This window comes from Phyllobates terribilis, unplaced genomic scaffold (genome assembly GCF_046119375.1).
Source record: "Phyllobates terribilis strain yellow unplaced genomic scaffold, ASM4611937v1 Scaffold_13__5_contigs__length_258822181, whole genome shotgun sequence".
Taxonomy (NCBI): domain Eukaryota; kingdom Metazoa; phylum Chordata; class Amphibia; order Anura; family Dendrobatidae; genus Phyllobates; species Phyllobates terribilis.
In genome coordinates this window covers 45,169,907-45,193,956 of record NW_027362773.1, presented here as the reverse complement: position 1 = coordinate 45,193,956, position 24,050 = coordinate 45,169,907, and the positions used below count along the sequence as shown (strand labels likewise).

At 45.5% G+C, this 24,050-nt stretch overlaps 1 protein-coding gene across 7 annotated transcripts in view; it reads right to left on the bottom strand.

Annotated features, from left to right (window-relative positions):
• Positions 1-24,050, bottom strand: part of METTL15 (methyltransferase 15, mitochondrial 12S rRNA N4-cytidine) — a 410,148-nt gene that overhangs the window by 195,054 nt on the left and 191,044 nt on the right. For all 7 annotated transcript variants that reach the window (XM_073658075.1, XM_073658073.1, XM_073658071.1 and 4 more), the window contains one exon: positions 1,111-1,247. In XM_073658075.1, the coding sequence (XP_073514176.1) occupies positions 1,111-1,247 (137 nt within the window). The remainder of the gene's footprint in view (positions 1-1,110; positions 1,248-24,050) is intronic.

Here is a 24,050-nt window from a genome sequence, read left to right as displayed (position 1 = left end):
AGCCACAAGACGCCACTGCTGGGCACAGTTGTCAGTGAGAGGCAAGGCAGTTGCTAAGCAGATGGCTTAGTGGGTGGAGCCTCTGGGTGTGCTAAAAATAGCTGCAGCCGTTATTTTTGGGTCAGTTGAAGCCCTATCAGGGACGTGACAGGAACTCTTACGTGCGGACGTCCAGGGAAATTGGCTGCTAGGGTAGACGGGGGCTCTCTACCCTCAGACAGTGAATTCGTAGTGTGAATATCTCCTCACGCAGGAGTCCCATTAGCCGGCCGGAGAAACTCAACGGAGGTATTGAGGACCCCGGAGGACTTCTAGTCTGAAGGTAGCAGAGGAAAATAGGACTCCAGGATAAGCCGTGAGGGAGATAAAGGATCTAGGCACACTGTCACTGGTGAGGAACCGTCTCTTAGGCTAAGGAATAGAAACAGAGAGATGCTTCACCTAAAGAGGGCACCAGGGCTGAAGATGATTTTAGCACCTGTATGGGAGACAATAACCTGTTGGGCCTTTCCAATCTACTAGACTGTAAATATTGTAATTACTCCATTCCCCCCAAGTAAAACCCCAGTTATGGTTAATAACTTTGTGTCCTCTGAATTTATTACTGCCCTGGTCCCAGAAGAGAAATGCCTGGAGACAGCCGTGATCGGATGGTGTGAAGTAAGTGGAGAGCACCACATACACAGCTACACATCAGAGGGAGGACACGAATTGTCTGTAAGGTGCCAAAGCGAGCAGGGGCTACAACTCGCCCACGACTACCTCGCTGGGGCACCTTACACTAGTACCAGCTCTGGCTGTTACTGCAGAAGCTCAGCTATAAATTAAGCTGAGCCACCGGGGTTGATCTCGTGGGCACACCTACTGCACCAGCATAATCACTAAACATACCATTACATACAATTTTGGGAAAAAGTTAGCTAAAAGTTCAGCAAAATCATTAACAAATAAAACAAATGTTGAAGAAAATATCTGACAACTACCATATTATTTATAAACATTTTCGGCTCTACAGTATCTGTCAATTATGACTTAACTAGGAACAATTATTAATTTTCTAGATTTGGTGTACTTCAAGTAAAACTATGGCTCATCAAATATTGTACTTACCCATCACGGTAGGACAAATGCTTAGCTATTGAATACGCAGCAGGATCTCTGTCTAGCGCTAATACTTTAATATTAGGAGCCTGCTTCAGAATTGATGTGGTGTGACCTCCTGCCCCAAAAGTCATATCCAATATAATCTAGACCAAGTAAGAAAAAAATAAATGAAAATATTAAACATGCAGTTGATTGCTCAATTAAATATTTAAGGATTCAAAGAGCTTGTACCAACAGTACTCATTTGCATCTGGGATAAGCATGTGTATACATGGAATTAGTCTATCATTTATACCCAGAATTAATAAGTAAAGTACATCTCCCACATTTGCCAGACTCTGATCTTTGTTCCAGTGTGTCTTCCATGGAATATATACGGAATTATATGTCATTTTCCAACCCACAAGCTAAGTAACTCCATCAATCTCAACTTTCTATGCTGGATTCTAGAGGAAAGCAAAACCACTCTTGAATGGAGTAAAAAAAAAATAGCAGCACCCGATTCCTATATTGAAGGAGCTATCTAATACTGGTATTAGACAAATGATTTTTTGCTCAGAAATAGTTCCACACATGTCCACAGGTTTTGCCTAATAGTGTAGGTCAGGGATGTCAAACTCAAACACACAGAGGGCCAAAATGAAAAACTTAGACAAAGTTGCAAGCCAGCCAGTATACAGCTTAATGGACACCACACAGTCCTCCATACATACTAATGGGCCCCAGACAGTCCTCCATACAGTATACCGGGCCCCAGATAGTCCTCCATACAGTGTAATGGACCGCACACAGTCCTCCATACAGAATAATGGGCCCCACATAGTCCTCTATACAGTATAATGGGCCCCAGATAGTCCTCCATACAGAACAATGGCCCCATATAGGAGTGATGGTTCTGGTGTCGTAGGCAAAATATAATAACCCTGCGGACCAGATTTGTCCCACGGGCCAGAGTTTGACATGTATGGTGTAGGTCATTTGTATTCAAGTAAATGAAGCTTTATAAAAAGGAACATTCACCATATTTTTCATGTTGAACAATGTAATTGTGGCTGCACAGCGGAATAATTTTTTTTTGTTAAATTTTGCCTCTCTGTTGTGGAGATATTGGCAATTAAAGTATTTGACATCTAATGAGTTAACTTTTGCTACATCCAAGTGGGTGTTATCAGATAGTTTTTACTGGGGGCGTGTACTTTTTCTCCCTGTATCAGCTGCCCAATCATAAGCAAGCAGCAACATAGCAGAAAAAGAACAAGTCCCCACAACAGTTTAGTTTGTAAGGATACAGCTCTGATTTCCTCATCTAACCTCCTGCATGATTAGAAAGTGCTGGAGTAGAGCACAGATGTAACCCCATTCAGATACAGTCCCTGTGGAGGGAGGAACAGTGCTGTTGAGTTTAGCTATGTCACATTACGAAGCCTTCTAGCAGCTTTCCTCCTCTCATAGCAATGTCAGCTCTGCTGTACTGCCCTTCTCCACACTGTCTGTTTTGAGATGAGTCACACCTATGTCTGTTGTGCTTGGGCAACATGTAATGATTGTAAAGTAAGTGCACAACTTGTGTGATATGTAATGACACTCAGCTCTGCTCTCACTGCAAAGGGATTACAAGATGCTGTGAGCACAACTTACCTAAGTGTGACTCAACTCTAGAAAGGCAGTGAGAAGGAGGGGCAGCACAGAAGAACTGACAGTGTTATGAGGAGAGCCAGTAGAAGCATTTGTAATGTGACACAGTTAATCTCAGCTGCACTGCCCCTGGACATTATTTTAAATGTGTGTGTCGTCTGTGCTCTAATTTCCCAGCATTTTCTAATCATGTAGGATGTTAGACCAGGAGAACAGGGCAGTAGCATTACTTCTCAAAAACTGAGAAATCTGCTCTAAGCTATGGTGGGGAGTGATCTATTTCTGCTGTGTTGCAGCGTGTCTATGATTTGGCAACCAATACAGGGGAAGATGTACATGCTGCCACTGGAAAATATCTGATAACTTTTGTTAAGTCCAAGTGGATGTTAACTCATTAGTTCCCAACTACTTTGGTAGCTAATATCTCTGCAATAGAGAGGCAAAATAATAATAAAAAAATTATTGAGCTCTGCAGCCACTATTCATTTTGTGACTGATTCAACATGAAAAATTTGGTGAAAGGTCCTCTTTAAGCAGGTCGCCATGAAATCCAATCTGCAGGCAGCATGTTATAGAGCGGGGTGAGTAGATTGATATATAGTTTTATAGGACAAAATTCAGTATAACCTGTATTTTATTATTATATATTATCAGTGACTGACTGGGAATACCAAAAAGAACAGATATTTAAAAGGAATAAAGCACAGGTTATACTGAATATTTTCCTACAAAACTATACATTAATCGGCTCAGCTCCCTGTGCTCTATAACATGATGCCTGTCAACTGGACTGCAATTTGTTGGCGACAGAGGTTTTTCCATAATCACAACATATCACTTATCCACAGGACCCTAACAAACTATGGGGACAGGGGTCCCTGTGTGAATGGAGTGGTAGTGCACATGGGTTACAATTGCTTCATTTATTGTCTATAGTAAGTGCTGTACTCCCACTGAGAATAAATGGATCAGAGGTCACGGTCAGTTTTTTTCCTAATCTAGTAGAAATCCTTTCACAGGCTGAATGATAATATGGCAACAATTGTTATGTCTTAAGCACCTAAAATAATAAGATTCAAAGATTTTGGGAGAATACTCTTAAATGGTAAAATCTGAGCACTTAGTTGACTTTTATCTGCAAGAAATAAATGCAAATTACAATCTTGGGAAAAATAATTTGTATTGAAGCAAATGTCTTTGTGTATATTCCTCCTTCATGGTTGCAGTGATCATCATTTTACAGTTCACGGTGAATGCAGCTGATGTCTTCTTATCAGAATTATTGGCTGTAGACCTGTATCTTTTATAATCATAATGATTTATTATGGTATTTCAATGTGTCCGTAAAAATTCTGTATGTCCATGTCAAGTTAGCAACCCTGCTTCCAGCTCACCGAAGTGTCAGATTAAAGCTTCAAATTGAAGTGTATGGAGAGAAGAAGCAGATGAGCAGAGTAAGAGAAGCAGAAACACAGATAATGCAGCAGCTTTGTAGTGTTTATCTCACCCCAGGACTGGATTCACATCTATACTGCTCAGTACTGCTGTACAATGTTCATGTTGCTGCTTACAGACAGACTATAGAGCAAGAATCACTCATGTCTCTGCACACTGTGGATGTCAGACATCATAGTAACTAGTCCAACCAAATAGATCAGATACAAAAAAAATGTGAGACTAGACAGGAAAACTGTTGAAAAATGTTGCCTATCAGTCATATGATTGCCAGAAATAAAGTTATTCCTTTCAGCTTATTCTGAAAAGTTAACTGAAATGACAGGCGTGCATTAAGGTCCAAAATACAAGCAGTATTGGAGGGTCAAAGTGAACCTGCCACCACATCAAAAGTTCCCAGTTTTTGCTCCAATTTATTCCCACACTTCTCCTGGGTATTTTTTTAAATCCACAGGGAAGTTCCAGAGTTCTGGGGCTTTTTATTTAGTGCTAGTTTTTATAGGGGGTGTTGCTTATAGGGTTCTGCATGGTTGGGTCATTAGACTGCTCTGCATCATTATCCTTTGCGCAATACCCCTTCGTTAAAGACCACAGAAATTAGCACTGAATAAAAAGTCCACTCCTGGAACCATATGGAGAATGAAAAAAAACCAACCAGAACATTCAGGGAAGTGGCAGGAATAAAATAAGTGCAGACACTAGCCACTTTTGACTTGGTGACAAGTCCTTTTTCAATGATAATGTTGACAATGATCCGTGTCAAATGACTTACAATAGGTTTTAACTTTTCGTATGTTGCTTTTGTGTAAACTGTATCCAAGTAGAACAACTTTAGCCAAAATAAACATTTGATGACCAAAGTCTCAATCTAAGCCAAGACACCTTGTGTTGCAGAGGATATATTCCCCAACATATTCTATATCCTTAGATCAAGAAGTCATGGATTTTAAATGCTTCTGGTAAAAAGTCACTGTTCTATCTTCTTGTTAGACTCCTATGTTTGTGGCTAAAGAACTTTTACTACTTTAAACTGCATTCATCTCACTTCAAATATGTATTTTATCTCTTCAAAAATATGTTTCTTGTTTCAAAAGCTACACAAACAATAACAGAAAAAAAAACAAAAGTAGCAAGACTCCCCCACACCACTTGAAAGAACCTAAACACTACTTCTGAAAATGTTGCTTTGCGATCAAGTTCAATTCTTTTTAATCAGATATATCTAAATCACATTACTTCTCTATGTCCCTGCAAATAACAGAATGGAATGTCACAATGGTTATATATAGCATGACTCACACTCCTTTAGTTAAGTTATGATTTTCTGACAGATTTACCCAGAGGAATTTTAGAATCCATTTATGATGGCGCATAACAAAAAAAAATCCCAGTTACCTTCTGGGTTCAGCCATTTAACTCGAAATTTATAGCAGGTAAAATATGGAAACCTCAAACAAATCCAGTCAAGGAATTTCTATAACGGAAAAAGTTCCTTATTGAGTTACAGGTATTTTTGTAGCACAGGAAAATAGAAAAATGCCAACAGTAGTAGATTGCTTCATACGAAGTGACTGATATAGAGAATGGGAGGCACAGACGCCATCCTCACAAGATCCAAGGTGAACACACAAGATAAGTCTGTCTCCTTCATGCTTCAAGACGATTAAAGAGGTTATCCGGGACGCTAGGAATTTTTTTGCTGAGGGCCTAAGAACTAACAGGCAGGTAATTGCTAACTTCCTGCCTGTTCTGTCCAGTGCTGATATCCGCTGGCACAGAGCGGTCACCGATCACTCCTGCAGCTTCCGCTGATGTCAAGTCAGTAGATCAGCTGTTTTTTTTCCCGCTCTGCCCTGTTGACGGTGCGGTCCTGCTGATGGCATGCTGATAGACAGCCGGCTCCCTGCTGCATAACTGCGGGAAGCCAGCTGTCAATCAGCAGACAAAACCTAAGATAAAAACAAAATGAGCAAATACCCTACAGTATTTAGTTAGCACTACTTTGATCAAAAAAGCATAAAAGCCATCCTACCGCAACAAGGTGTACCCAATCAGGATGGCCTTAACTCTTGTGTCACTATGTGTCAGCAGACATCAAAATAGACGGGGCAGAGCAGGACCAAGACTTTTTTGTACTTTGCACAAACAGGGGCATGGCTCCCCCTTTTTGGAAAGGGCATTTTGTTAATAATGCTTTCCACGAACAGGGGTCTAAACAATCAGGTCCAGGTCCGGCTCTGCCCCCATGTATTTTGATGTCTGCTGACACATAGTGAGGTGAACTATAAGAGTTAGGGACCATCCTGATTGGGTATACCTTATCGAGGTGGGATGGCTTTCATGCTTTTTTGCTCAAAATAGTGTTTTTTAAATACCTTATGTTACTTACATGTACTATTACTATTTATTTACCTACTACAGGGTATATGCTCATTTTGTTTTTAGCTTCGATTCTGACTGTTTATATTGGTAATAACAGCTAATAAGTGGGACTGCCAGAGGTCAGAATCACAGCGATCTTGTTCTATCCTAAGGATAAGTATTTAATCTACAAGTAGTGGACATCCCGACATGCGCTGTATATATCGCGCGGTGACTGGGCTAAGATGTAAGATGTCTGCTGTCTCTGACAGCAGGCCATCCTTGCACGTCGCCCCGGGGTTCTGTACTGCCCACCCGCGTCGGTGATCACAGTGATTGTGTGACACAGTACCAATTATAGCAGTCACAATGGATGGGGTAATCGCGACGTCACATCTCCTGATTAACCCCTTTAGTGCTGATTGGTTGAACAATAGTTTCTGACCAATGAGCGGCAAAGGGGTTAATCTAAAATAGTGCTCATCGGTCTGTATGTCATCTTTACTTCAGAGTTGGCATGCAGAGTGGTTGTGAGATCCCCTTGTGTTACCCTGAGAGAATCCTTGGTGGCCAGTGCGATCCTCCTACGATCTGTGCCTCCTGCTCCTGCTGTGTGCTGCGCTCTCTTGTGCTGTGTACTGGCTGCTGTGTATTTGATCTGTGATCACAGCAGCAGTTCACCAATCCCTGCTCCAGTCCCCCTCCATCAACCCCTCCCATCTCCCACAATCCCAATTGAATTTTGACGCACTTTTTTTGCGCTTTTTTTTGTGTGCTGCGCTGAGCATTCGTGCTCTTCCCATGGCCGCAGCACTCTGATCAGTATCGCTGCTGATCAGAGTCTGCACCAAGGGAATTTTTCTTTTTTTAGTTAGTTACAGTAGCGTGTAAGTACAGTCCGATTTTTTTTTTAGAAAAAAAAAGTTAGTACAGAGTAGTTTTATAGGTAGGGAGGTAGCGTATTAGAGTAGCAAGCGTCCCAGTGTTAGTGACATCCAATTTTGTTTTAAAGAAAAAAAAGTTAGTACAGAGTAGCTTTATCGGTAGGGAGGTAGCTTCTTTCTTTTACATAAAAAAAAATTGTTATCACAGGGTAATTTCTTAGCTAGTGCATTAGGGGAGCGTACGTTTAGCTGTGTTGGTGACTTCCATTTTTCTTTTGCAAAAAAAGTTAGCGCCGGGTAGTGAACGTCACTGTAATTTTTTTTTATACAAACCTTTTTTTTACATCTGATATTTCTTTTCTTCTGTTTCTTCTAAATTTTTCCTTTTTACTTTTTTCTCTACTTTTATAATAAAAAGTACCCCTTACACAAGCCCCACAAGTGTAGAAGCACCACTTACACACACATCCCCAGTGGTTTGAAAAATAAAATAAAAATTGCCCATTCATCAAGAAGATGCTATTCACCAGAGGAGGCATACACTTTCCTTGCCTCCGACACAGATTCAGGCAGTGAGGAAGATCCCACATTCCACTATTTCTCTTCCTCCTCATCTAGTGAGAAAGGACACACAGCAAGGCAACCTAGGACCCAGGCAACCCCTACAGCAATCAATCCCAAATGGACTGCACCCCCTGACACCCTCCTCGAAAATGATCAGCCTGATATTCTGGATTTCATCGGCAGCTCAGGAATCCAATTTGATGTTACAGGCCTCACTGAAATTGATCTTATAGTGGCCCAGACAAATTTGTATGCCCATCAATTTTTCACCCCAAATCCCAAGCCATCACATGCCAGATATACCCCTGTAAATTCAGCAGAGATGATGACATTTTGGGGCATTGTGCTGCATATTGGCATAGTCAGAAAACCAGAGATTCAGCAATACTGGAGTTCTGACATTCTCTACAGGACACCGGTATTCCGTATTGCCATGACAAGGACACGATTTGAAGCGATCCAAAAACGTTTGCATTATAATGATAGTGCGCAGTGTCCTCCCTGAGACTTCGATCGTCTATACAAAATTCGGGAAGTAGTTGAACACTTCTGCAGAAAATTTGCTGAGGTGTACAACCCCCAAAGGGAAATCTGCATAGATGAATCTCTGGTTCATTTTAACCCCTTTAGAGCCCATGCCGTATTAGTACGCACATTTGCGTACTGCCCGTTCAGTGAGGGCTGCTGCGCTGAGCCCTCACTGAACGGAGCACATGTCAGCTGATTCTTACAGCTGACATGTGCCCGCAACAGCCGCGGGTGGAATGGCGATCCACCCGCGGCTGTTAACCTGTTAAATGCCGCTGTCAATCTCCGACAGCGGCATTTAACGCGTGCTTCCTGGAAGCGCGTCCTAAGCCCCGCCCACCGACGACCCCGCCACGTGATCGCGGGTCGCCGATGGGCGTGCATGACAACCCAGGGTCTGCAGCAGACGCCTGTGGTTGTTATGATTTGGTCGCTATGAGCGCCACCTAGTGGTCGGCGCTCATAGCACAGGACCAATTCTGCTATATGCAGGGGATCTGCTGGTCCTCTGTATGTAGCAGAGCCGATCAGACAACTGCAGCTTCTAGTCTCCTATGGAGACTATTGAAGCATGCAGTGAGTGAAAAAAAAAAGTTTTTAAAAAAATAAAAAAAATTAAAAAAATATAAAAGTTTAAATCACCCCCCTTTCGCCCCATTCAAAATAAAATAATAAAAAATAAACCCCACATACACATATTTGGTATCGCCGCATTCAGAATCGCCCGATCTATCAATATAAAAAAAAAATTAATCCGATCGGTAAACGGCGTAACGAGAAAAAAATTCTAAACGCCAGAATTACGTTTTTTGGTCGCCGCAAAATTGCAATAAAATGCAATAAAGGGCGATCAAAACATCGGATCTACACCAAAATGTTATCAATAAAAACGTCAGCCCGGCGCGCAAAAAATAAGCCCTCACCCGGCACCAGATCACGAAAAATGGAGACGCTACAGGTCTCGGAAAATGGCGCTATTTTTATATATTTTTTTTTTACCAAATTTTGGAATTTTTTTTCACCACTTAAATATAAAAGAACCTATACATGTTTGGTGTCTATGAACTCGTAATGACCTGTAGAATAAGAATGGCAGGTCAGTTTTAGCATTCATTAAACGTGGTAAAAAAAAAAAATAAATAAAAAACAACTGTGGTATTGCACTTTTTTTGAAATTTTACCGCACTTGGAATTTTTTCCCCGTTTTCCCGTACATGATATGGTAAAACTAGTAATGGCGTTGAAAAGTACAACTCGTCCCGCAAAAAATAAGCCCTCACATGGCCATATTGACCAAATAATAAAAACGCTATGGCTCTGGGAACAAGGGGAGCAAAAAACGAAAAAGCAAAAACGACAAAACCCAAGGTTGTGAAAGGGTTAAAGAGAGGCTAAAAGTTTGACAATACCTGCCCAGTAAGAGGGCCAGGTACGAAATTAAACTGTACAAGTTGTGCGAGAGTGCCTCAGGGTACACCCATAGATACTCCGTGACAACAGCTCTAGTGTCACTATCCGAGGTACTCCAACACAAGTCCCAAAGACAGATTGTATCTTGGATTATAATAAGTACATGATGGGTGTAGGTTTCTCAGATCAGGTCCTCAACCTATACAGTGCCATGTGAAAAGCTAAAGTATGATACAAAGAATTGGCCGTGCACATTGTACAGATGGCACTGTACAATGCTTTTGTGCTGTTTCGTTCTGCTGGCAATACGGGGACCTTCCTTCAGTTTCAGGAGGTACGCACCTCACCTACATGTGATATTCAATATGCACTGATTTAAGCTTATTGACATAAGGCTTAGGGTATGTGCACACGATGCAGAAATGAAGCAGAAAATTTCTGCATCATTTCTGCATCTCCCTGGCAGAAAAAACGCATGCAGATTGTGCATGCGTTTTTCCTGCAGAATACATGCGGATCCACATGCAGATTCACATGCGTTTCCGCATGCAGATTGACAAGCGCTTTCCAGGCGATGTTAGCATCACCTGGAAAGTGCTTGATAACTAGGTCACACTATATAAATCCATGCAAACAGCATGGATTTATACAGTGTGAACCGAGAGAGTGTATATACTTACCTCCGATGGCCTGCGCTGTCCTGCTCAATCTGTTCTCCCTCGCCGGCAACTTTGAATTGAAAGACCTGCCGACGTCAGCGTCACGTGACCCGTCACATGACTCTGACGTCACCGCAGGTCCTACAACTCACTGCAAGTGCCGGGAACCAAGCGGGAGCGCTGTGCGGGCGGACAGAAGGTAAGAATACATTTATTTTTTATTTTATTCTTCTTTTACAGCTTTTTTAATGGTACCTGGGTGTGGATGAGACTCTCCTCTCCTCCACACCCGGGTACCATCCGCATATTAGAACGCGCCAATTACGCAAGTACAAATGCTGTCTTGCGGAATTGGCGCGTTCTAATGCAAGTCAATGGCGGCGAAATCGCCGCGTTTCCGCAAAATTAATTGACATGCTGCGGATTTTTGACCGCAGCGTTAACGCTGCGGAAAAATCCGCATCATGGGCACAGCACATGCGGATTTCCATTGGGGAACATTGCTTCCCTTCTACCATGCGTTTTTCATGCGTTTCCGCGGCGTTTACGCAACTGCAAAAACACCGCGGAAACGCATGAAATACGCATCGTGTGAACACAGCCTTATAGTACTACTATGGTGGATTATTTTTCAGAGCATACAGTCACGTGACGGTATGTAGTTTCATACCTGGTGATTTTGTATTCGCACTTTAGAGTACTTATATATTTATTTCATTATACGTGGGCAGCTACATAGTAGTCAGGATATAGTGGTGTTCCTTCTCTGAAGCACTCTGTATTTTTAATAGGATGCTTTATATATGAGTTATTGTTTCTAATAAAGTTGTTTATTTTATTTATGCTCTCTTTTTACTTATGGTTATCTTCTTTTCCTGAGGTTAATACCTTGTAGCTTAGGTGAGGTGTGTATGTCTTTTGAAGTGCCATCAACTTATTTCTATTGGACATTGTAGTTTTATTAAAGGGAATCTGTCACCCCCTGGGACTTTTCAGACCGCTAATATGGGCATACAGGTGATAGAAATGTGAATCTCTACTTACCTGTATGGCCCATATTAGCGGTCTGGTTGCTGCGTAATAGCTTTTTTATTAAATTATTTCTGCTAAGCCTTGCATCCCCCAGACGCCAAGAAATACCCGCCTACTTGCCCTATTTCCATACTCACCCCACCTCCCCTGCACATCACAGGGCCCTGTGATGTGCAGTTCCCGGCCGGATCCTGCGCCTGGGCTGTTACCTCCGTATGGACGGCGCTCTTCTCCCTGCTGTCTGTGTAGTGTTGTGCAGCAGGGAACTTGTGCGCAGGCGCCGGTGAGTGACTCTGCCTTCCGAATGTCTGCGCACAAGTTCCCTACTGCAAAACACTACACAGACAGCAGGGAGAAGAGCACCATCCATACAGAGGCAACAGTCCAAAATTGTGCTGATGTAAGGTAGACATGTGGTAAATGTTATTTATTAACTATTTTGTGTGACATAACTCTGTTTTAAGGGAATAGAAATTAAAAGTTTGAAAATTGCAAAATTTTACAAATTTTTGCCAAATTTCTGTTTCTTTCACATGAAGTTCAATATGTCATAAGAAAACAATCTCAGAATTACTAGGATCCATTGAAGCGTTTCAGTCTTATTACCTAATAAAGTAATGGTGGTCAGAATTGAAAAAAATGGCCCGGTCAGGAAGGTGGAGACAGGCTTTGAGGTGAATGGGTTAATGCTAAAAAAGATTATTGACAGGATCATGTTTAGACAACTATTCTCCAGCAGTATGACATACAACCCCTGGCAAAAATTATGGAATCACCGGGCTCGGAGGATGTTCATTCAGCTGTTTAATGTTGTTGAAAAAAAGCAGATCACAGACATGGCACAAAACTAAAGTCATTTCAAATGGCAACTTTAGGGCTTTAAGAAACGCTAAAAGAAATCAAGATAAAAAATGTGGTACTCAGTAAGGGTATTTTTTTTCAGACCAAGCAGAGGGAAAAAATTATGGAATCACTCAATTCTGAGGAAAAAATTATGGAATCATGAAAAACAAACACACAAAAGAACACTCCAACACATCATTAGTATTTTGTTGCACCACCTCTGGCTTTAATAACAGCTTGCAGTCTCTGAGGCATGGACTTAATGAGTGACAAACAGTACTCTTCATCAATCTGGCTCCAACTTTCTCTGATTGCTGTTGCCAGATCAGCTTTGCAGGTTGGAGCCTTGTCATGGACCATTTTCTTCAACTTCCACCAAAGATTTTCAATTGGATTGAGATCAAGACTATTTGCAGGCCATGACATTGACCTTATGTGTCTTCTTTCAAGGAATGTTTTCACAGTTTTTGCTCTATGGCAGGATGCATTATCATCTTGAAAAATGATGTCATCATCCTCAAACATCTGTAACGGGTCTGGGAGGTGGAACCTCTGAGCAACTATACAAAGGGGCAGTCCTTGTAAGGAAGCGGGTGGCTCCCAGGGAAGGCGGGCAGGTAGTCACGGCAAGTCACAGGGACAGTCTCTGGGTAGAAGGGCAGGAGGTCACAGCAAGTGACGGGGACAGTCTCTTGACAGGCGGATGGTCACTGCAAGTGACAGCAGGGTAAGAGTCTCTAGACGGGCAGGTGGTCACGGCAAGTGACAGCAGGGAAAGAGTCTCTAGATAGGCTAGCAGGCAGGTAGCAGGTGAGCGCTCCCAGGTGAGCGGGCAAGAGTCTCTGGACAGGCAGGTGGTCACGGCAAGAGACGGCAGAGCCTCCAGGTAGGCTAGCAGGCAAGCGCTCCCAGGTGAGCGGGCAAGAGTCTCTGGACAGGCAGGTGGTCACGGCAAGTGACAGCAGAGCCTCCAGGTAGGCTAGCAGGCAGGTAGCAGGTGAACGCTCCCAGGTGAGCAAGTAAGAGTCTCTGGACAGGCAGGCAGGTATCAGGCAGGTATCTGGCAGGTACTTCCTGGTCCGCAGGCGGACTGATCCATAGACAGACTGGCAGGTGCTGGTAGGCAGACTGTCGGACCGCAGGATAGCAAGCAGGTAAGCAGATATCAGGCAGGTATCAAGCAGGAATCTGGCAGGTGACTGGCAGGTAACTGGTAACGGGACCTGAGGGCTGAAGCAGAGTTGAAAGGCTTTGCAACAACATTGCTTGGGCACCTCCATTTTGGAGGAGGTGCCTTATATATGGCGAGGTCCATTGACCGGGGACTCCTTAGGACGGCGCGCGCGGCCCCTTTAAGAGAGGGGGAGCACGCGCGCGCGCGCCCTAAGCACTGAGGCCGGGAGGCAGCGCGCGCTGCCAGCAGAGCAGGAGGAAGACGCCGGGCACGGAGCGGAGAGGGGAACGGCGCCCCTGCCTAGCAGGAGGCAGGGACGCTGATGCTACAGTACCCCCCCCTTTTTTAGGCCAGACAGAAATTTATCAAGGATGAGCGGGGCATGGATGTTCTCCCGGGGCTCCCATGTTCTCTCCTCAGGACCAAACCCGTTCCAATCCACTAGAAAAAAGGTTCTCTTACCCTTTTTGTGGCCAGAATGTTCTCTACCTCAAACTCGTTTTCAGCGGAAACCGGAGCAGGGGGCGTACCTGTAGACTTGGAAAAAGAGTTAAGTATCACGGGTTTGAGTAGAGATACATGGAAGGAGTTAGGAATCAGCAAATTGGCCGGGAGTTTCAATTTATAGGCCACCGGGTTGATTTGTTTGATAACTTCCAGTGGGCCGATGAACCGAGGCCCTAACTTGTAGGAAGGAATCTTGAGCCGGGCATATTTGGACGAGAGCCAGACCTTATCTCCAGGACGGAATTGTGGTGGATCCAGACGTCTCTTGTCAGCCTGTTTTTTCATCCGCTCGGATGACTGAAGAAGTGCGGATCTGGTACTTTCCCAAATGGAGGAAAATTCGTTAACGAGAGATTCCGCAGCCGGATTGTCCACCGAGGCAGAGACGGGAAACGGGATCCGAGGATGCTGACCGAAGACTACAAAAAACGGGGATTTGGAGGAAGATTCGCTCTCGTGATTATTGTAAGAAAATTCGGCCCACGGTAAAAGGTCCACCCAGTCAGAATGGTGAGCATTAACAAAGTACCGGAGGTAACTGGTTAAAATTTGGTTGATCCATTCTACTTGGCCATTGGACTGTGGGTGATAAGCAGAAGAAAAGTCCAAGGTGACCCCCAGCAGAGTACACATGGCTCGCCAAAAACGAGAGGTGAACTGAACCCCTCGGTCGGATACGATGTGGAGAGGAAGACCATGAAGACGGAAGACATGATGGATAAAGTCTTTAGCTAACTCTGATGCAGACGGGAGACCCGGCAGGGGAATAAAGTGAGCCATTTTGGAAAAGCGTTCAGCGACCACCCATATGACCGTACAACCGGCAGAGACAGGGAGGTCCGTTATAAAGTCCATAGCTATATGCTGCCACGGGGCAGCAGGTACAGGAAGAGGAAGGAGACGGCCGGCTGGCAGATGTCTCGGAACCTTGTTGCGGGCGCAAGACACACAGGCTGAAACAAAGTCTATTACGTCCTTGTGCAGGGTAGGCCACCACTAATGCCGGGAAATAAGCTGGAGGGTCTTTTTCTGACCAGCGTGGCCAGATAGCTTGGACGAGTGTCCCCAGTGTAGAACCTTCTCACGATCAGGAACAGTTACGAACGTCTTACCGGGTGGAAGACGATTTAGATTCACGGGGGCCACCTGCATTACTTTGGCGGGGTCGATGATGTGTTTAGGCTCCTCCTCAAGATCAGAGACCAAAAAGGATCGGGATAAGGCATCAGCTTTTCATGTTTTTGTCAGCCGGGCGAAAATGAAGAATGAAATTAAAGCGGGCGAAGAACAAGGACCACCGGGCTTGGCGCGGGTTAAGTCTCTGGGCACTCTGGAGGTAAGCCAAGTTCTTGTGGTCCGTATAAATTATTACCGGGTGAAGAGCCCCCTCGAGCAGGTAACGCCACTCCTCCAGTGCCAGCTTAATGGCCAATAATTCTCGGTCTCCTATAGAATAATTGCGCTCAGAAGAGGAGAAGAGCTTGGAGAAGAAGCCGCAAGTTACCATTCATCCGGAAGACGACTTTTGGGTAAGTACTGCTCCGGCTCCGGAGGAGGAAGCGTCGACTTCTAGAAAGAATTGTTTGTTGCCGTCCGGACGATGCAGCACAGGGGCGGAGGAAAAAGCTTGTTTTAAGGAAAGGAAGGCCTCCTCTGCTTCGAGCGACCATTCTCTGGGATTAGCGCCCTTACGGGTGAGCGCCGAGATAGGGGCAGTCCGGGAAGAGAAGTGCGGAATGAAGAGGCGGTAGTAGTTGGCGAAGCCCAGGAACCGCTGAATAGCCTTCAACCCCTCTGGTCGGGGCCACTTCTCGATGGCAGACAGCTTCTCAGGGTCCATTTGTAGGCCGGTCTGAGAGATTATGTAGCCCAGAAACGGAAGCGAGGTCTGCTCAAAGAGGCACTTCTCATATTTAGCGTAGAGGTGGCTCTGCCTGAGCCTGAGCAGGACCTGACGAACGTCCCTCTGGTGAGTGAGAAGATCCGGAGAGAAGACCAAGATGTCGTCCAGGTACACCACCACGCAGGAGTAGAGAAGGTCACGGAAGATGTCATTGACCAACTCTTGAAAGACGGCGGGAGCGTTACAGAGACCGAAGGGCATTACAAGATATTCATAGTGGCCATCCCGGGTGTTGAATGCCGTCTTCCATTCATCCCCCTGACGGATACGGACCAGATTATATGCCCCACGGAGGTCCAGCTTGGTGAAGATTCTAGCCCCCCTCAGACGGTCAAATAAATCAGGAATGAGCGGAAAGGGGTATTTATTCTTCACTGTGATCTGGTTAAGGCCTCTATAGTCTATACAGGGACGGAGTGAGCCGTCCTTCTTTTTGACGAAGAAGAAGCCTGCTCCCGCCGGGGAGGTGGATTTCCAGATAAATCCCCGGGCCAGATTCTCCTCAATATATTCAGACATGGACCGGGTCTCAGCAGCGGACAAAGGGTAAATACTCCCACGGGAGGAGTAGCGCCGGGCATCAGGTCAATTGGGCAGTCGTATGGTCTATGAGGGGGTAATGTCTCTGCTTCTCTTTTATTAAAGACGCCCACAAAAGACCAATAGGAAGTCGGTAGGCCGGGTAGATTGGCTGGGGTAGGAGAAGGACGAGCAGGATGAACGGGAACTAAACAAGTCTTATGGCAGTCCTGTCCCCAGCGAAGAACTTCTCCGGTCTGCCAATCAAGCACAGGTGCGTGTTTCTGGAGCCAAGGTAGGCCTAGCAAGAGGGCGTGAGAGAGTCCAGGCAGAACATGGAAGCAGATGCTCTCAGAGTGCAGCATTCCCACCTGCAGAGTTATGGATTCGGTGATGAGTTGGATGGGATGTAGTAAGAGGACCCCATCCACGGCGGCGACAGATAAGGGTACAGCCAGAGGTTTGGTGGGAATGCGGTATTTCTCTACCAGGGACTGAGAAATGAGAATTCCGGCAGCTCCAGAGTCAAGTTGAGCCAGTTCAAAATAACGGTTCTCCCCGCAGATGATAGAGACCGACAGCATTAGAGATGGAGAGGGTTTATTTCTGTCTAGGGTGACCTCTCTGAGCGATCCTAGACACAGGCGTTTCCCGACCTCTCCGGGCAGGAACGGATCCGGTGCTCCTTACTGCCACAGTAGAAGCAGCTCCCCTCAGCACGGCGTAATTCCTGACGGGTCTTGACCATCTTGGTCTGGTCGACCTGCATAGGCTCGGGTGAGTGCGCCGGAGGAGTAACGGAGGAAGTGACGGATCTCTGGAAGGTAGGGGCAAGGCGTGGAAACCTCCTCTCACGGGCGACCTCTTTGGTGCGCTCCTGGAACCGGATGTCAATCCGGGTGGCAAGTGTAATCAAGTCGTCGAGAGTGGTAGGAATGTCCCGACCGGCGAGTTCATCTTTAATACGGCCGGACAGACCCTCCCAGAAGACGGACACCAGGGCGTCGTTATCCCAGGCAAGCTCTGAAGAAAGGGTATGGAACCATATGGCATATTGGCCCACGGTGAGACTGCCTTGGCGGAGGCGTAGCAGAGATGAGACGGATGAGGTCCTCCGTCCTGGTTCGTCGAAGACCTTCCGGAAGGCCGAGAGAAAGGCTGGCAGATTGGACACCAGGGGGTCTCCTCTCTCCCATAGAGGATTTAGCCAAGCCAGCGCCTCCCCCATGAGATGGGACATGATGAAGGCCACTTTGGCTCGGTCGGTGGAAAACTGGTGTGCCAACAGTTCGAAGTGCAGAGTGCACAGGTTAATGAAGCCCCGTGCCTGACCGGGATCTCTGCCAAAACGAGGCGGGGCGGTGAGGCGGGGACCGGGAAGAGATGCAATGGAATTGATGGGCAGCGGCGCTGCCGGGGTAGGAGTCGTGCGACTGGAAGCTGGTCCCGAAGATGTAGTCAGTGTGTCCAGGCGGGAGTTAACACTACGCAGGTGGCTCAGGGTGGACTCCTGTTGGGACCTCTGACGGGACAGTTCATGGCATAGGTCCGAGAGCGAGGGAGCTTGGGTGCCACCGGGTTCCATGGCCCGAGCAAACTGTAACGGGTCTGGGAGGTGGAACCTCTGAGCAACTATACAAAGGGGCAGTCCTTGTAAGGAAGCGGGTGGCTCCCAGGGAAGCCGGGCAGGTAGTCACGGCAAGTGACAGGGACAGTCTCTGGGTAGAAGGGCAGGAGGTCACGGCAAGTGACGGGGACAGTCTCTTGACAGGCGGATGGTCACGGCAAGTGACAGCAGGGTAAGAGTCTCTAGACGGGCAGGTGGTCATGGCAAGTGACAGCAGGGAAAGAGTCTCTAGATAGGCTAGCAGGCAGGTAGCAGGTGAGCGCTCCCAGGTGAGCGGGCAAGAGTCTCTGGACAGGCAGGTGGTCACGGCAAGTGACGGCAGAGCCTCCAGGTAGGCTAGCAGGCAGGTAGCAGGTGAGCGCTCCCAGGTGAGCGGGCAATAGTCTCTGGACAGGCAGGTGGTCATGGCAAGTGACGGCAGAGCCTCCAGGTAGGCTAGCAGGCAGGTAGCAGGTGAGCGCTCCCAGGTGAGCGGGCAAGAGTCTCTGGACAGGCAGGTGGTCACGGCAAGTGACGGCAGAGCCTCCAGGTAGGTTAGCAGGCAGGTAGCAGGTGAACGCTCCCAGGTGAGCGAGTAAGAGTCTCTGGACAGGCAGGCAGGTATCAGGCAGGTATCTGGCAGGTACTTCCTGGTCCGCAGGCGGACTGATCCATAGACAGACTGGCAGGTGCTGGTAGGCAGACTGTCGGACCGCAGAATAGCAAGCAGGTAAGCAGATATCAGGCAGGTATCAAGCAGGAATCTGGCAGGTGACTGGCAGGTAACTGGTAACGGGACCTGAGGGCTGAAGCAGAGTTGAAAGGCTTTGCAACAACATTGCTCGGGCACCTCCATTTTGGAGGAGGTGCCTTATATATGGTGAGGTCCTCCGGCCATTGGCCGGGGACTCCTTAGGATGGCGCGCGCGGCCCCTTTAAGAGAGGGGGAGCGCGCGCGCCCTAAGCACAGAGGCGGGGAAGCAGCGCGCGCTGCCAGCAGAGCGGGAGGAAGACGCCGGGCACGGAGCGGAGAGGGGAACGGCGTCTCTGCCTAGCAGGAGGCAGGGACGCCGATGCTACAACATCCTTTCACATGATGGAATAAGAAAACTGTCCAAAATATCAATGTAAACTTGGGCATTTATTGAAGATGTAATGACAGTTATCTCCCCAGTGCCTTTACCTGACATGAAGTCCCATATCATCCATGACTGTGGAAATTTGCATGTTCTCTTCATGCAGTCATCTTTATAAATCTCATTGGAACGGCACCAAACAAAAGTTCCAGCATCATCAACTTGCCCAATGCAAATTTGCGATTCATCACTGAATATGACTTTCATCCAGTCATCCACAGTCCACGATTGCTTTTCCTTAGCCCATTGTAACCTTGTTTTTTTTCTGTTTAGGTGTTAATGATGGCTTTTGTTTAGCTTTTCTGTATGTAAATACCATTTCCTTTAGGCGGTTTCTTACAGTTCGGTCACAGACATTGACTCGTTTCCTCCCATTCGTTCCTCATTTGTTTTGTTGTGCATTTCCTGTTTTGGAGACATATTGCTTTAAGTTTCCGGTCTTGACGCTTTGATGTCTTCCTTGGTCTACCAGTATGTTTGCCTTTAACAACCTTCCCATGTTGTTTGTATTTGGTCCAGATTTTAGACACAGCTGACTGTGAACAACCAACATCTTTTGCAACATTGCATGATGATTTACCTTCTTTTAAGAGTTTGATAATCCTCTCCTTTGTTTCAATTGACATCTCTCGCGTTGGAGCCATGATTCATGTCAGTCCACTTGGTGCAACAGCTCTCCAAGGTGTGATCACTCCTTTTTAGATGCAGACGAACGAGCAGATCTAATTTGATGCAGGTGTTAGTTTTGGAAATTAAAATTTACAGGGTGATTCCATAATTTTTTCCTCAGAATTGAGTGATTCCATAATTTTTTCCCTCTGCTTGGTCTGAAAAAAATTACCCTTATTGAGTACCACATTTTTAATCTTGATTTCTTTTAGCGTTTCTTAAAGCCCTAAAGTTGCCATTTGAAATGACTTTAGTTTTGTGCCGTGTCTGTGATCTGCTTTTTTTCAACAACATTAAACAGCTGAATGAACATCCTCCGAGCCCGGTGATTCCATAATTTTTGCCAGGGGTTGTAGTAGTGGTGTATAGAAGTGGAGTATAGTAGTGGAGTATAGAAATCTAGTACCAGGTTCCCTATAACTTCCTGGAAATTGCATAGCTAAGATGCTCATTTGTGCATTTTATAACCTTCAGAGGCTGCAGACTGTGCCATAAAACATAGCACCATCTTAGAACAGAGATTGTGCATTTTGTGCTGAAAGAAAAAGTCTGAACCCAATGTAATTTATATGACAATATTGAAGAAAATAAGTAGACTGCTTAATATATATTTTAAACCCTCAAGCTTTCAAGTTCTCTGTAAGAAATTAGACATTTTTAACTTTTAAACACAGATTATGACACCTATTTTAACAGCCTATTTGATGATGTTTACATAGGCCCACAAAACAGATTTACATGATTAATGGTATAAAAAAAGAAATTCATGTGGTTTTACCACCTGCCCAAAAAGAAAAGTCTTTGTGGGGGAGTATGATGATAATGAATCATGAAAATTTAAAAGCGCATAAATACTAGAAAGTCATTTAGATAAGAGCAAGTTATAAAATCAGTACTATAATAATACTAAATAAATAGATTTTATTTCAGCATTTAATAACCCAGAACTTATCAAAGGACTATATGAAAATCTTGCTTTTCTCCAAAATAGTGGCGAAAGCGAGAGTGCTAGAATTGCAAAACACAGCATATTTTGAACTTTCTTTTATTTAAAGGGAACCTGTCACCAGGTTTTCCCCATACAAAATATGGCCACCACCATTAGAGCCTTTTTTTACAGCATAATGGAATCCAGTCTGCAGATCCCAAAAAATAGCTTTTATTATACTCACCTATGGGGCGGTCCAGTTCGATGGGCGTCTCTGGTCTTGATCTAGCACCTCCTCTCTTCATACGATCGTTGTCCTCCTTTCCTGCTTTGTGTGGATGATGTGTCCTACGTCATCCACACGGTGTCCTCCATTGTGCTCCTGCGCAGATGCACTTCTATCTGAAGTGCCCATGGCAATATGAAGTACTGTAGTGCGTAAAAAATTCGAAGTGGGGAGAAATTGTGAAATAAACACAATTCTGACATTGCTTTTTTGGGAAATGTTTTTATGGTGTACATTTTGTGGTAAAATAGAACTTGCAATATGATTCTGCTCATTAGTATGATTACGGCGATATCAAACATGTGCAGATTTTTTATTATTTTGGTGGTAAAAAAAATCTGAAGTTTGCAAAAATAAAAAAATTTGTGGGGTTGTGTTGCCATTTTCCGAGACCTGTAACATTTTCATATTTCGGTTGATGGAGTTGTGTGACGGCTTATTTTTTGCTGGGAGAGACAATGTTTTGATAACATTTTGGGATAGATGTGACGTTATGATTGTGTTATGCGCTTCAAAGAGGGACCCAAAAAGACTGACATCGAACCAGCAAAGGCACAGCCACAGATGCATTTGGCACAAGCTGCCCAGATAGGCAAGCCCTTGAGGGACGGGAATACTCTTTCACCCAGCTCCCATTAACTGGAAGGGGGATGGTGGCAGAGCCCTTCCCAGGCCCACTGTTGCCAGACAGCTGTCGTCTGGTGACACGGTTGGTGCCCATTCTAGGACCAGGTGAGTACCTCTGCAGGAACCCCAGAAAGAGTAACCAAAAGAGAAAAAGAAAACCCTGCTGTAATAGCAAAACCTAATGGTAACACCACAAACCCCCAAGCATATGGGAAACTGCAATAAACAGCAAAGGGCTGAGCAGGGAGCAGGATTATATAGCCCACCTAAGATCAGGGGCTGACTACCTCCCAATCATCCCCAGACAGCCACACCCTGCTAGCTTCAACTGCAGGCTGGACAAAATCTCACCACTGCTTATTGCCAAACAAAACAGCGTCCTGCGTTGCTTGGCAACGAGGGAAGACAATGTCTCATCTTCCCTGGGCAGAGAAATCACTGAGGGACATGGCATCTCGTGTCCTCACACATCCCACTCGAAGGCCCACACCATAATTCGACACTCCACAAGATTGGGACAATTTCCCTGCACGCGTGGTAACTCTGCCTCCCGGGTCAGGACAATGGCGGTGCTTGCGACTGGAGTAGCACCGTACCAGACCAGCTCTATTACCAGGTGGGAGCACAGAATCACGATTCGTAAGGCTGGGTGCCCACGTAGCGTTTTTCAAGCGTATATGCTGCGGAATTTCCGCAGCGGAAACGCTTGTGAAACGCTAGGTAATCCGCACCCCATGGTCCCCAAGGGGATTCCGCATGTTCTATGCACATGCTGCGGATTTTTCCGCAGCGTTTATGCTGCATACAAAAATCCGCAGCATGTCATTTAATTTTGCGGAAGCGCAGCGGAACTCCCGCCATTGACTTGCATTGAGACGCACAGAAACCGCGACTGTACATTTTTACAAGCGGCTTCTATGCGTCTCTATGTGCGGATGGTACCCAGTTCTAGAGGAGAGGAGACTCTCATCCAGACCTGGGTACCATTGTACCTGGGAAAAAAGAATAAAATAACAAATAAAGTTTATACTCACCTGTCCGGCGGCTTCTCTCTGAATGCCGGCAGCGCTGAAGGACCTGCGGTGACGTCACAGTCATGTGACCGCAGGCCCTTCACCGCTCTGTCTCGTGATATGCCGGCAGCCGGGAACCAGACAGGAACGAGCGCTGCTGCACACATCGGGACATCGGGGGTGAGTATAGCTTTATTTGTTTTAATTTTTACGGTTCACGCTGTATAAATCCATGCTGTTTGCATGGATTTATACAGTGTGACCTAGTTGTCAAGCACTTTCCAAGTGATGCTATCGCCTGGAAAGCGCTTGTCAATCTGCATGCGGAAACGCATGTGAACTCGCATGTGGATCCGCATGTATTCTGCAGGAAAAACGCATGCACAATCTGCATGCGTTTTTTTTTCTTCCAGGGAGATGCAGAAATGCTGCAGAAATTTTCTGCTTCATTTCTGCATCGTGGGCACATAGCCTAACAGATGGCTTGTTGCAGCATTTCAAAGACCAAAAAACCTTAGTTTTGTCATTCTTGAGTTTTTTTTGTTTACGGTGTTTACAGGGTTATTTTTATACTTTGATAGATAAGACTTTTCGGAATGAGGGGATACCAAAAATGCGTAATTTTTTTATTTTTATTATCTTCATTTTTAATTGGGCAAAAAGGGGGGTGATTTGAACTTTTGTTTTTTTTAGTTTTTTTCAAAACATTTATTTTTTTTACTTTTCAATGTTCTTATTAGTCCCCTTAGGGGTCTTGAAGCTGCAACTGCCTGATCACTTGTGCCACAGCATTGCTGAATATAGTGAAAATCATGATCTCCTTTGAAGCCTAGCCACAGCGTTGTAATGACAAGCACCGAGGTCTTCAATGGACCCCTGGCTGTCATAGCAATCCATCGGTGACCCGCGGTCACGTCATTGGGCTACCCATGGGCGCATGGAGTGACGCGCCCCCATGCCGCCGCATATTAAATGTCGGTGTCAGAGTTTGACAGTGGGACTTAAGAGGTTAGCAATCGCAGGTGGAGCTCTGCCCCTCCCGTGATTGTTAGAGGCAGGTTCTGGCTGCAAAACATAGCCATGAACTGTCGTGAGCCCGCTCCATACACCTGCTTCCGACTTGCACCGTACATGTACTGTACGTGGATCCAGTGGTAGAATAGCTAATGCTGTGTATTCAGGGAAAAATCACCAGCACTCTACATCA